This window comes from Callithrix jacchus, chromosome 5 (genome assembly GCF_049354715.1).
Source record: "Callithrix jacchus isolate 240 chromosome 5, calJac240_pri, whole genome shotgun sequence".
Classification (NCBI taxonomy): domain Eukaryota; kingdom Metazoa; phylum Chordata; class Mammalia; order Primates; family Cebidae; genus Callithrix; species Callithrix jacchus.
The window spans coordinates 6,109,762-6,123,897 of NC_133506.1; the positions used below are offsets into that span (position 1 = coordinate 6,109,762).

Below are 14,136 nucleotides of genomic sequence, written 5' to 3' on the forward strand. Positions count from 1 at the left end.
TGGATGGAGGGGCTTTGGGTGGAGGGAGAAGCTGATCTCCATAGGATAGGTGAGCATTCCAGGGTCCTCAGCCTCACTAGGGAGGCTGGCAGGTGGGTGCACAGGCTCTCAGGCGATGGGAGAGGTGGGTGAATCCTGGGTGCTACAAACCGAGGGCTCTCAGCACCACCTGGAAAAAGACATCTCAGCTCAGTGGGACCCCTAGAGGGCAGCGGGGGCGGCTAACAGACCTCCAACCCTGTGTTGCTCTGCCTTATACTCCTGACTCCAGTTATGCTTGGTGTCTCCTAATTCTCCAAGAATCCTCAGGGCACCTGGAGAGGAATGGAAGAAAGTGCTGGTGGGGCTGTCCTCAGAATGTGACTTTCCAGTTCCCACTGCCTGTCTGGCACAGAGTAGGTGCTCACTACATACCTGTTGAATGTGTGAAGGGATAGATCAGGGGTCTCTATTGCCACAGACTGGCTATGTGACTTGGGCTAGTTTCTTGCCCTCTCTGTGTCTCAGTGGTCCCATTAATAGAACCAGGAGATGGGGCTGGATATTCCCACTGAGGCTTCTAGCTCTTGATCCAGGTCTCTCCTACCCCAGTTGCAGCCCCCAACCTCCCTCCCCAATTCCCACCAACAAATCCCAAATGGAGGGAAGGCAAGAAGCCACACAGAAGGGTGCAGAAATGGGCCTTTATTGCCAAGGGCAGGAGAACATGTGTAGAGGCTGCTGTTCTGACTGAGAGGAGAAGGGGCATCTGGGAAGGTCCTTCTTGCGGGACTCAGGCTTTCATGCTGGTTGGATGGTGGCAGCAGCTTCCCAGAGGTAGATGCTATAAGGGGGTGGGGCAAACCACTGGGAACCAATCTAGAATGAGACCACAGGAGGTTAGGACGTTCGCAGCCAGGCTACCCTTACACACAGCTAGCATCCACGGGGCGCTTGATGAGACCCAAGTTGACCTGGATCCAGAGTCCCAGCTCTTTCCCACAATATCCCATGTCGTTTAAGTCCTGGAAGGAGGAACTGGCACCTGTGGTTTGGGGTCTTTCATTGGCACCTGGCACTGACCCATCTTCACTCCCCTCACCTTCCTTCGGAACAATGGCAGATGTAAAAGGATTGATTGGAGGCCACCACTGGAGCCAGGTTCAGGGCTCAATATGTGATCAGAATCATGGATCCATTTGACACCAAGGTTGGGGCTCAGTCTGTGACCAAGATTAAGGCTCAGTCAATAACTGGCAACAAAGCTCAGTCTGTGACTAGGGTCCAGGCTCAGTCAGTGGCCAGAATCAGAGTTCAGTGATAAAGGCTCAGTGTTCAGAGTGTGACCAGAGTCAGGGCCTAGCCTGGGACTGGGGCCAGGGCTCAGTCTATGACTGAGATGAAGGCGCAGTCTGCTAACACAGAAAGAAGGGAAGCCATGCCTGGCTTTTGCTTCACCATAGGCCCCAGCGCATTGGGGCACAGAGCCTCGCTCCTCACCAGCAAGCATCACAGTGGTCCTCATCATTCATCCTCTTCAGAGGTGGGTTTGCAGCTGGGTTTCCTGCTGAAGTTTATCTAAAGAAACAAAATCAGTAGGAGTCCTTAGTCTCTGCCGCTGAAAAATTGAATCGAGACCAGACTCCAATAGCTGCCACTCTCCAGCAGGTCACCTGACAGTTGTGGGACCCCAGGGATGTCACTCCACCTCTCTGAGCTTCAGTTTGTTCTTCTGGAAAGTGGGTACAATGACAGTACCCCCCCTACAGGGCTGTTGGAAGGATCCAGTGAGAGCGTGCACATAGCGCAGGGTGACTGCCTGAAGGACTAGGGACTAGAGTTGTGGCTATTTTCTTTCTTCTTTTAGAGTTGTGGCTATTTTCTTTCTTCTTCTCCTTTTTTTTTTTTTTTTTTTTTGAGATGGGGTTTCACCATGTCACCTAGGCTGGTTTCAAACTCCTGAACTCAAGTGATCTGCCCACCTCAGCCCCGCAAAGTGCTGGGATTATAGGTGTGAATGCCTGGCTGACTTGTGGCTATTTTCATAGAAGGGTCACCTCCAGGGTCTCGACACCTTTACTTATCCCATTTTGCCCCAGCAACCCCAGCCATGCCTGGAGACCCCAAAACCAAAGAGAACCCCCAGATGTCTGTGGAGGGGAAGCCACAGCTCCCAATTTGCTTAGGACGGTGGGTCCTTCTACTTCTCCAGGGTCCCCTGATGAGAACTGCTTATGGGGTGGGCACAGAGCTCCATGCCTGCCTCAGAAGACCCCCACTTCCCCAGGTTGTGACTTACCAATGACTTGCTGAATGAAATTTACATCCAGGCTGTGGAGGAAGATGTGGATGAGTGGGCATATCTGAGAGAGGAGGAAGAGGACGGTCAGGAGAAGGAGGACGAACAGATCATTCTCCTCAGCTGGGAACAAATTGTTTGCCACTCACAGAGAGGCTCATTTCTAGGAATCTTAAAACCTTTGCACCTTAGGATTGTATTGTATTGTATTTTTTCTTTTTCTTTTTCTTTTTTTTTTTTTTTGAGACGGAGTCTTGCTCTGTCTCCAGGCTGGAGTGCGTGGTGCAATCTCAGCTCACTGCAACCTCCGCCTCCCAGGCTCAAGTGATTCTCCTGCCTCAGCCTCCTGAGTAGCTGGGATTACAGGCACATGCCACCATACCCAGCTAATTTTTGCATTTTTAGTAGATGGGGTTTCACCATGTTGGCCAGGATGGTCTCAGTCTCCTGACCTCATGATTTACCTGCCTCAGCTTCCCAAAGTGCTGGGATTACAGGCATGAGCCACCATCCTTGGCCTTTTTTTTTTTTTTTTTTTTTGAGACAGAATCTCACTCTGTTGCCAAGGCTGGAGTGCAGTGGTGCAATCTCTGCTCAATCTCTCCCAGGTTCAAGTGATTCTTCTGCCTTGGCCTCTCAAGAAACTGGGGTTACAGGCACGTGCCACCACGCCTGGCTAATTTTTGTATTTTTAGTAGAGTCAGGGTTTTAACCATGCTGTCCAGGGTGATCTCGAACTCCTGACCTCAAGTGATCTGCCCACCTCAACCTCTCAAAGAGCTGAGATAACAGGTATGAGCCACCATACCTGACCTGAACCTTAGGATTTTAGAACAACGGGATCCCAGCAGTCTTAAATCTGGAAATGCTAGTGTGTTAGAATCCCAAAACTTTAGAACACTAGAACTCTAGGACCTCAAAAATCTACAATCTAGTGTTAACATCCCCATATGCTTAGAAACCTTGAACTTTGGAACCCTGGAATCTAAAGGGTCAAATATCTCATGCTCTTGTGTGTACACGGTTCCCTGCAGATTGCAATTCAGCAGGTCTGGGGTAGGGTCTGAGATTCCTATCAAGCGCCCAGGTGAGGCTGAAGCTGGTGGAGGACCGCACGTGGAATATAACTAACCTCCGGTTCAGTGGGTCACAGATCCACCTGGAGGATTTCTTCTTTTATAAACCCACATTCCTGGGTACTCTTCCACAATGACTGAGTTAGAGTCTCTGGAACTTTGGGCCTAGGAATCCTGCACATGGTACTCTGGGTTAATTTTTTTCATTGATTATATGATATGTGTTATTAATTTTCTATTTATGATGGAGATATAAAGTTTATTTTAAAAATAAGTGCTTCTAAGGAAACATATTTAAGTACAATTGTGTTGAAGATGTTAGCTACAAAAACATATTGGTAGTACATGGATATGGTGACTGGTCCAAGTTTGGGACCTGGCAATTTCAGCCAATGTCAGGCCTCTGCCCTCCCCGGCTACCCACCAGGCTGATTAGTAGAGGAGGAGGATCCAGCTGACCTCCCAAGGAGAAGTTTTCACCTCCAAAGGAAGAGTGCCCAAAGGATACAGCCAGGCCTGCAAATTCCCCCACCTGCCCCGCCAGGCCTGGATCTGGACCCCAAGGAGGGGGAGACTCACCTCCTTCAGCAGCAGGAGGGACACAGTGCTTTTCACCGTGTTGATCACAGTGTTCACTAACCTGTTGATGACTTGGCTTTGCCTGGAAAACACAGGGAATTGTTAAAGCCTGGTCAAGTGGGCAAGAGGCAGGGGGACTGGCAAGAAGCTGGGGAGTCAGAGTCAGGTAAACGCCAGGGACATGGAGATGCCTTTCTAACTACAGACAGTGCCTCCCATCCACATGGATCATCCCTTAGAATCCCACATCTGACAGTGGTTCGCCCAGTGCCTCATGAGAGTCTCAGCACAGAGACCTTTTCATTCATTCATTCATTCATTCATTTATTCATTCAACCCATATTTACAGAGTACTAGCTATGCACCAGAAACCTAGCTGGGCCCTGAGGATGCCGAATGAGCAAAATACAAACATCCCCTAACCTGGTACCTAAACATTAAGGGTCCAAACATACCTTAATGTGGGACCTAAACAAATCTTGCCAAGGTTGGCTCCTCCCACCTTCAGCTTTCAGCATAATTGCCACCTCCTCAGGGCAGCCCTTCCTGACTACTTAGCTAAGAGCTTTGCTATCCCAGTGCCCCATTAAAGGTAATGCTCACAGATGTGAACGCAGATCCAGGGCAGCTTAGCTTTCCCTTAGGTAAGCTCCACGAGAACAGGTTCCTTGTGTGCCATCAGCAATTAGTTCTCCAGAGCCCAGAACGGTGCCTGCCTGGCACATAGCAGATGCTCAATACACCATTTGTTTGTTTTTAGACAAGATCTTGCTCTGTCACCCAGGCTGGAGAGCAATGGCACAATCTCGGCTGCAACCTCTGCCTCCTCAGTTAAAGCGATTCTCCTGCCTCAGCCTTCTGAGTAGCTGGGATTACAGGCATCCACCATCATCCCTGGCTAATTTTTGTATTTTTAGTAGAGACGGGCTTTCGCCATGTTGGCCAAGCTGGTCTTGAACTCCTGACCTCAAGTGATCTGCCCACCTCAGCTTCCCAAAGTGCTGGGATTACAGGTGTGAGCCACCGTGCCTGGCCTCAACACATTTTTGGCTGAAAGCATGAATGAAATGAACATACAGTTAAACATATATTGAGAACTTGTGAAAGTGTTTAAAAGGCAAGAGAGTAGACATGTAGGAGAGAGAATAGGAGGAGCCCTGTGAAGACCCTGAAAGATGCAGAAATCTACCATGGTGCAGTGAGAAGAAGGAGCTCTAGGTAGCCAGAGCCACCCACGCAAAGGTCTTGAGCTGGGAAAGAGCGTATTTGAGGCATAGAACAAAGGCCACTGTATCTGGGCACAGTGAGTGAGGGGAGGGTGCGGGGATACAAGGGTGGGCCAGATCAAACAGAGCCTACACGACCATGGGGAGGAGCACTTGGGGCTGGACCACAAGTGCAAAGAAAGGCCCTGGAAGTATCTGGAGCCACAGAGTGGTGCCCTCTCACAGATGTGGGCATGGACCCAGAGCCGCAGGATGGAGTCCCTGAGGCTGCTTGGGAAGACAGCACCCAGCAGGCTCCGGGCTCTGAATTTACATCCTGGCCTTCGCAACTCACATCTGACCACAGAGCTTTTCTTTGGTTTTCAGGGGTCTTTGGGAAACCTGTGTTCAGCTCCCTCAGTGCAGGGTGAGGGGAGCGTCCTCTGCTCATGGCCAACGGGGCTGAGAGCTGAGGACCCAGCCTTGTTCCTGGCCAAAGGCCGAGCAGCCCCAGCCCTTGGCACCTGGATCACTCATCTTCCCCCAGCCAGCAGCCAGCGTCACTCTTTCTCCCTCCACCCTCTGGCCTGAGTCAAACCTATTCTTTCAAACACAGAGCTTAAGATGTAGATTTTGTGGATTAAAAGAGATGAATGATTTAAATGGAGAGGATTAAGTTTTCAAGATCTCCTTTCCAGAAATTTCCACTGGGTGGAGGATGATCTGGGGACGATCTGAAATTAGAGCCCATGGCAGGCACTTACTCTCCCCTCTCCCTCCCAGCTGGAGGCATGAAGGTAAATGTAATTATATCGTTATTATTATTATTGAGGGACATTAAGTAACAATAAAGGGGTCAGTTCTCCAAGAAGTCACAGCAAGCCTAACGTGCATGCACCTAACAACAGATCTTCAAAAGGTATGAAGCAGAAACTGACAGAGTCAAAAGGCGAAATGAGCAAATTCATGATTATGGTGGGCGAGCTCAACACTGCAGTCACAGTAACAGAGAGAACCAGGAGGCAGAGAGGCAGCGTGTTCCAGGCTGTAAGCTAAATATTTGTATTTTCTCATCTGGTCATCTTAGAAGCCTATGAGTAGTTATTATTAACACCCCTAGTTTACAGATGCGAAAACAGGCTTAGAGAAATCAAGTTGCTGATAAACTTACAAGTTAGTGGCAGAGCTGACGTTTGAACCAAGGCCAACCTGACTCCAGAGCTGGAACACTTTCACCACTAGGCCTCCTCCTAGTGTAGGACTAGAGCTGAAATGAGGGGTCCCCAGGTTTCCTTAGAGCCCAGCTCTGCTAAGATGAATGGGACCTTACGCGTTCAGCAAGGAAAGTGAGATGCTGGTTGGGTCATTGGCACATTCTCCCAGGACAGCAACAGGCTTGTGGGTCTGGGGGTCAATTTCAATTTTGACTGCAGTCAGGAGGTCCAAGGAGGCATTCAGCTTGACAACCTGGCCAATGATGGGCCTGCAGGAAATAAGATGCACCGTGAACAGAGTCTAGAAGGGGTCCTTCAGGTTGTCCCGTTGGGTTCCTCCACCTGTGTGGACATGAGTCAGAATGTCTATGTGTGATGTCAACATGACCCGGGTGATAACAACATGGTCCATATCCTCTATGAGATTTCCATGTTTATATCAGGGGCTTCTTCTCCTGGCCACTTGGGTTTAGCTCACATGAATTTTTTATACAACATTACACTGATAAGTAAAACAATAATAGTTAATATTTATTGACAACAATTTATGTGTAGGTACTTAAAAAAGTATTTCATCTGGATTCATTTACAATTCATTTATTCATCACAAGAATGCTGAGGGAAGTGTACTATTCCTATCCCTGTTTTCTGAATGAGGAAACCTTGGTACCGAGAGGCTAAGTACCCAAGACCTCACAGCTAATGAGGGATGGCATCATGAGTGCATGTAGTTTACAGAAGTTCTTTCATACATGCTCATTTCTTGTCTCTCTATCTCCCTTAAAAGTAATTTTTTAATTTTTTGTGAGACAGAGTCTCATTCTGTCGCCCAGGCTGGAGTGCCATGGTGCAATCAGGGCTCACTGCAGCCTTGACCTCTCAGGCTCAAGCAATCCTCTTGCCTCAGCCTCCCAAGTAGCTTGGAATTCAGGCGTTCGTCACCACACCTGGTTGATTTTTACACTTTTTGTAGAGACAGGGTTTCATCATGTTGCCCAAAGTGGTCATGAACTCCTGAGTTCAAGGGATCCTCCCACCTCAGCTTCCCAAATTGCTGGGATTACAGGTATAAGCCACCACTCCCAGCTAAAATTAAGAGTTTAAACTTACATTTTGCACAAACACACACACTTTATTACACACTGTCACTGTGTACTCCTGGGTTTTGCACTGCGTACTAGGCATTTTTCTGTGATGGTCACTGCTATTTAGACAGAATCTTGAGAGACAAAATGATGCTGGAGGAAATTTTGCCAAAGAATAATAAACGTTTCTGTTTTCTCAACTTTTCAAATTTTAGAGCCAGATAAATGTCATGATTTCAAAACTATATTCAATGGAGCATTGTTTTTAAAAGACACTTGGTTATGGCCAAAGTTCCTTAGAACATTTTAAAGGTTGAGATCTTAGACCCAGAAGGCTCCTCTCACTCACAGATTGGAAAACTGAGGCACAGGGTCTCCCAGCAGTGGGAGGAGGTGGCTCATTCCCAGGTTGGGCATCCCTCAGCCAGGCTGAACTGCCTTTCCCAAATCTCAGCTTCTCGCATGTACTCACAGGGTCTGAGAGACGTCCGCAGTGACAGGGAATCTCAGGTTAAGCCCTTTGCCATCATCAGTCGGTTCAGCTTTGACATCCAGGATGAGGGAGTTGCTGATTTTCAACCTGCGTGAAACCCACAATTCACCCTTGTCACTCCCCGTGTCAGCCACTTACCAAGCACTTCCCTGTGCCAGCCTAGAGCTGAGCGTTTGGACCTCATCACCCTTGCCTTCACTATAGCCCTGCTCAGTGGTTTGATTCTCTCCATTTTATGGTACAGCACCCTGAGGCTCAGGCTGGTGTGATTTCCCCCCAGATTCCCAGGGGAGTGAGTGTCAGAGCCAGAGCTAGAGGCCAGAACTGTCTGACGTTAAAAGTTCATGAGTGGGGCTGGGCGCAGTGACTCACACCTGTGATCCCAGCACTTTGGGAGGCCGAGGTGGGCGGATCACCTGAAGTCGGGAGTTCGAGACCAGCCTGACCAATGTGGAGAAACCCTACATCTACTAAAAATACAAAAAAAAAAATTAGCTGGGTGTGGTGGTGCGCACCTTTAATCCCAGCTACTTGGGAAGCTGAGGCAGGAGAATTGCTTGAATCCGTGAGGTGGAGGTTGTGGTGAGCTGACATCGCACCATTCCACTCCAGCCTGGGCGACAAGAGCAAAACTCCATCTCAAAAAAAAAAAAAAAAAAAAAAAAGTTTATGAGCAGATCCACTGCCTGGGGTTACGTGATGTAGACTCCAGTTTCCCTTCCCCTAAGGGGATCTGGGCTTTTACCCTCAGTTATATGTGGAGAAGAAGTTTTATTCTTTGGAAAGGGACTCCATGCACCAGCAAACAGGTAGGGGTAAAGATGAATATAACCTTCACCCTGACCCTGAAATTGAAGAATGCAGAAGCTCGAACCCATAGGATGCCCAGATTGGCCCTGGAGCCCTGCCTCTAATTTACTCCGGTGGGTCTGGCCTCACTCAGACCACCTTGGCTCTGTGGGAGAGGAACGAGGCTTGTCCATCTGTCTTTCACCTTAAACTTACCTCCTCAAAGACGTGTATTCCCTTTTCTTAGAGCAAAGATCTCCACCCTGAAGCACCAACTCACCCCAAAATGTTCGTATTTGTTGGAAGCAGTTTAGAAACGACATTGTTCAGCGATTTCCCAGCGTCCTGGACCTTCTGCTTGGCCAGTTGCCAAGCGGCAGATTGCTGAAGCACCCCTAGGTCCACCTTCAGTTTCTCCGGGACGCCTGCCAAAAACAATCGCCGTTTTGTGTCACGCGCCACTTGCGAAGTAGCTACGATGCCCCAGGTATCTACTGGGTGAGACTGTTTGCTCATGTTATTTTATTTAAACTTTATAACAGCTCAGTGAGGTAGATATTGTCATTGTCAACTATTTTACAGCTAAGGAAATAAAGGCTCAAGATGGTTAAGAAATGTGTCTAGTCACACGGCCAGGGAACTCTTGTTTCTTCCATGCTGCCTCCAAACTATTAATAAATATACTGGTTATTTATCAACAGTGCAATCAATCAATTGGCCAGGCAATTGATATTTATTGTACACCAGTGTCTAGGAGTGACTTAGGGGTCTGTTGTGCTAACTGAGATGCTCACATGAGCTCGAAAAACTAGAAAGAATAAGAGAATACACTCAAGAAATGAAAAATCTAGAATCAAGGAGAAAAAATGACTCCAACCGTGAAATAGCAGATGAGAGCTCCAGAATGACAGCTTTGCAGCAGGCCCAGAAAGCAATGATTCTTTTTTTTTCCTTTTACTTTAAGTTCTAGGATACATGTGCAGAATTGTGCAGGTTTGTTACATAGGTATACATGTGCCATGATAGTTCGCTGCACCTATCAACCCATTATCTAGGTTTTAAGCCCCACGTGCATTAGGTATTTGTCCTAATGCTCTCCCTCCCCTTGCTCCCGAGCCTCCAAAAGGCCCCAGTGTGTGATGTTTCCTTCCCTGTTCCCATGTGTTCTCATTGTTCAACTCCTACTTATGAGTGAGAACATTCGGTGTTTGGTTTTCTGTTCCTTTGTTAGTTTGCTAAGGATGATGGTTTCCAGATTCATCCATGTCCCTGCTAAGGACATGCTCTCATTCTACTTTATGGCTATGTAGTATTTCATGGTGTATATGTATCATATTTTCTTTATCCAGTCTATCATTGATGGGCATTTGGGTTGGCTCCATGTCTTTCCTATTGTAAATAGTACTGCAGTAAACATATGTGTACATGTGTCTTCATAGCAGAATGGTTTATATTCCTTTGGATACATACCCAGTAAGGAGATTGCTGGGTCAAATGGCATTTCTGGTTCTAGATCCCTGAGGAATCGCCACACTGTGTTCCACAGTGGTTGAACTAATTTACACTCCCACCAACAGTGTAAAAGCGTTCCTATTTCCCCACAGCCTTGCCAGCTCTGTTGTTTCCTGACTTTTTAATAATTGCCATTCTTACGGGTATGAGATGGTATCTCATTGTGGTTTTGATTTGCATTTCTCTAATGATCAGTAATGATGAGTTTTTTTCATATGTTTGTTGGCTGCATAAGTGTCTTTTTTTTGAGAAGTGTCTGTTCATATTGTTTGCCCACTTTTTGTTGGGGTTGTTTGTTTTCTTCTTGTAAATTTAAGTTCCTTGTAGATTCTGAATATTAGACTTTTGTCAGATGGGTAGATTGCAAACATTTTCTCCCATCCTGTAGGTTGCCTGTTCACTCTAATGCTAGTTTCTTTGGTTGTGCAGAAGCTTTGCAGTTTAATTAGATCCCATTTGTCAATTTTCCAAGCTTACGGAGAGGAAGAATCAATATTGTGAACGTTGCAATTCTACCTAAAGTAATTTTTACTTTCAATGCTATTCCCATCAAACGACCATCGACTTTCTTCACAGAATTAGAAAAAACTACTTCAAATTTCATATGGAACCAAAAAAGAGAACGTATAGCAAGACAATCTTAAGCAAAAAAAACAAAGCTGGAGGCATCATGCTACCTAACATCAAACTATATTACAAGGCTACAGTAACCAAAACAGCATGATACTGGTACCAAAACAGACATATAGGCCAATGGAACAAAACAGAGACTTCAGAAGTAACACCACACATCTACAACCATCTGATCTTCAACAGACCTGACAGAAACAGCAATGGGGAAAGGATTCCCTATTTACTAAATGGTTCTGGGAAAACTGGCTAGCCATATGCAGAAAACTGAAACTGGACCCCTTCCTTACACCTTATACAAAAATTAACCCAAGATGGTTTAAAAACTTAAATGTAAAACCCAAAACCATAAAAATCCTAGAAGAAAACCTAGGCAATACCATTCAGGACACAGGCATGAGCAAAGACTTCATGACACCAAAAGCAATTGCAAAAAAAGGAAGCAGTAATTCTTATAGGAGGAGGAGGACAACATGTCTTATGATAGGTCTCTGGAGAACAGGGGGATGAGAATAAATGTTGTGACCTGGTGTGGTGGCTCATGCCTATACTCCCAGCACTTCAGGAGACCAAGACAGGAGGATGGCTTGAGGCCAGGAGTTCGAGACCAGCCTGGGCAAAATGATGAGACTCCATCTCTACAAAAAATGTAAAACTTAGCCAGGTGTGGTGGTATGCACCTATAGTCCCAGCTACTGGGGAGGCTGAGGTGGGAGGATCAGTTGAGCCCAGGAGGTTGAGGCTCCCAGAGTACTCTAGCTTGGGTGACAGAGTGAGACCTTGTTTCAAAAAAGAATAAATGTCATGGTCGATATAGGATGATGCCCATGAAAAGAATTAAGCACACATGGGGAGAAAATAATTCAACTGAGAAACAACAGGGCAATTACTAACTTAAGGAAAAACCAAAAACTATATAAGGAAAGAGATGTAATCATAATGTTGTAACTTGGCTCTGTCATGGACAGTATCTACCTAGCTGCAATGATTGGGAGAATGACGCTTTAAATAAAATTGGTGATATAACTACATCTGATTGTACAGCTCACTAGGGTGACCTTGGTTTAGACATTTCTGACTCTGGGTCTCAGGTGTCCCAGCTATAAAATTAGAGTGAGTCCTTTCTGCATCTTTGAAAGTTACCTAAGTCCTTGACAAGGTTTGAAAGGCACCATGTGCAGAAGTTACCTCCTCCTACCAAAACTGCTTTTGATATGCTGCTAATGTTTCCACAAAACTAAAAGAAAGCCAAGTTATTTTAATGTTAGCATAAAAAGGAGATATAATTAAATATAAAGGTAGGTAGCCTTACAGATACTGAGGTTAGGTCGGGATAATTTCCCTAATTTTCACTGAATTAGCACGAGTGAATAAAAGAACCCCCAAAGAAAAATATGCTAAGAATACACAAAATACTCAAGTTAAAATATGTAAGTACACAGTAAATATATGAAAAAGGAGAGGGTTCTTTTATAATTAGAGGAATGCAAAGTGAAATAAGTTATCACTTTTCATCTGTGAGACTGGCAGGGCATGTAAAATTGTCCATACCCAGTGCTGGAAAGGGATTGGAAAAAAAGGCACTCTTGTAGACTGTCAGAGAAAGTGTTAACATAGGAGATTATTTGTCAACAGCATAGTTTTTGAACTTGTGAAATCCCACTTATAGGAATTTACCTTATGTGTATATTGGCAAACGTTTATCAGGATATAATATGTAGAAGGATATTCACGTGGCATTGCTTGTTCCTAGAAAGATAAACGAATCAGCCAGGAATTGAATAGCCACTTTTCTCAGTAAACCACCCATAAAGAGTAGCCCCTGGTGGCAGCCTCTGGTAATGCAGGCATAGTGTTTAGGAGGCTAATTTAGGTGACACTGATCATCACACTTGTTGATTTACCTTTAAGAGTATTGTCAATTGTCTTAAGTCCTTCGTCAAGAACAGGTTTCTGCTCATCCACGACATTGCTCAGGTCATCACCAAGATTGCCAAGAAGAGACGCTGAGGTCCCAGTGAGCAGGCTGCACAGGAGAACAAGTTTCCAAAGCTGAAGCATCTTTTGTCTTGACACCTGGACAGTCATGAGAAGAACAGGAGTGAGAATTGCCCAGGGAGAAATGGAATCTTCAATGAGTTCCAATCACTCCTAACATTTAACATTCCTTTAAGACAGATGTGGTTATTTCCTGTTTTACGAATGGGCAGCCAAGGTCAGAATGTTACAGCAACTTGCCCAGAGACACATGGCCAGTGAGCAGAGGAGCTGGGATTTGAAAAGTCAGACTTGACTCCAAGCCCATACTCTTGATACAAAGTTCCTTTTCACACGCTGTCTTCTCTGCCTAAAATATTTTTCTTCTTCATTTTTCCACGTTGGTCAATTCCTACATCATGCCCTCTGTGAAGCCTACTCTAGGCCCCTACCCAGATTCTAGGTTGGGGGAGTCTCACCTTGCTGTCTTCATTATCCTGATCAAGGTCCTGGGTAACACTTCCCTGATGATTTGTCTGCCTTTCCTACCAGGCTGACAAAGGGGAAGGATTTAGGGGAAGGACTGTAACTTATTTCACTGTCAAATCCTCAGGCCCCAGTAAAAGCCTGCACCTAGTACAGTACAGTAAACAAATATTGAACAAACCAATGGCAACCACCTCATGACTCTGCACTGCTCATCAGTTTGACACTTATTTTAATACAATCTATAGATATCTAAATTTGCTCTGATTTGCTATTTATCTTGACATCTGGACAGTCATGGGAGGAATAGTAGTGAGAATTGCCCAGAGGGAAATGGAATCTTCAGTGAGTACTCATCACTAATTTGTTGTTTAGAGCAAATTTAGAGCTATATTGATTATCTCTGCCGTACTCAAAATATTAGCTAACCCAAGCAACCCGCCCCTCTGCCTCTAGCCCCCAAAGCCTTCTGAAAACCACCATGTGGGACACCACTGGGGGAAGCATGGCACTCACGGGTTTAGAGGAGGATGCTCACGAGATCCTTTCCCCGCTGCGCAGTCTGCCGGGACTCTGCTGAACATTGGTGGCCCTTATATGGTGGTGATGGGATGGAAGACTGCCCACAGAAACAAGCCTTGGTTCCGGGACCATCCAAGGATACTCCAAGGAAACTAACCCCTCTCCAGGATGAGCAGAGAGAGATTTCCAACCCAAAGGTCAACCAGGATGCTTGAATTTAAATGGATGGTTATGGAGAGGGCTTTCTGCCAAGACTAAGAGCAGGTCCTCATGGAGCCTGCAGCTGCCAA

General features: G+C 46.0%; 1 protein-coding gene across 1 annotated transcript; it reads right to left on the reverse strand.

Annotated features, from left to right (window-relative positions):
- Nucleotides 1–674: 674 nt before the first annotated feature.
- On the reverse strand, nucleotides 675–12,922 carry BPIFA2 (BPI fold containing family A member 2). Its single transcript, XM_054255130.2, has 8 exons — nucleotides 12,766–12,922; nucleotides 9,000–9,144; nucleotides 7,910–8,017; nucleotides 6,469–6,621; nucleotides 3,934–4,015; nucleotides 2,279–2,342; nucleotides 1,480–1,557; nucleotides 675–858 (listed from the first exon to the last, which is right to left on the reverse strand). Exons 1-7 carry the CDS (start codon nucleotides 12,920–12,922, stop codon nucleotides 1,517–1,519), a joined length of 750 nt encoding a protein of 249 aa, XP_054111105.1. The 3' UTR covers nucleotides 675–858; nucleotides 1,480–1,516.
- Nucleotides 12,923–14,136: the final 1,214 nt, after the last annotated feature.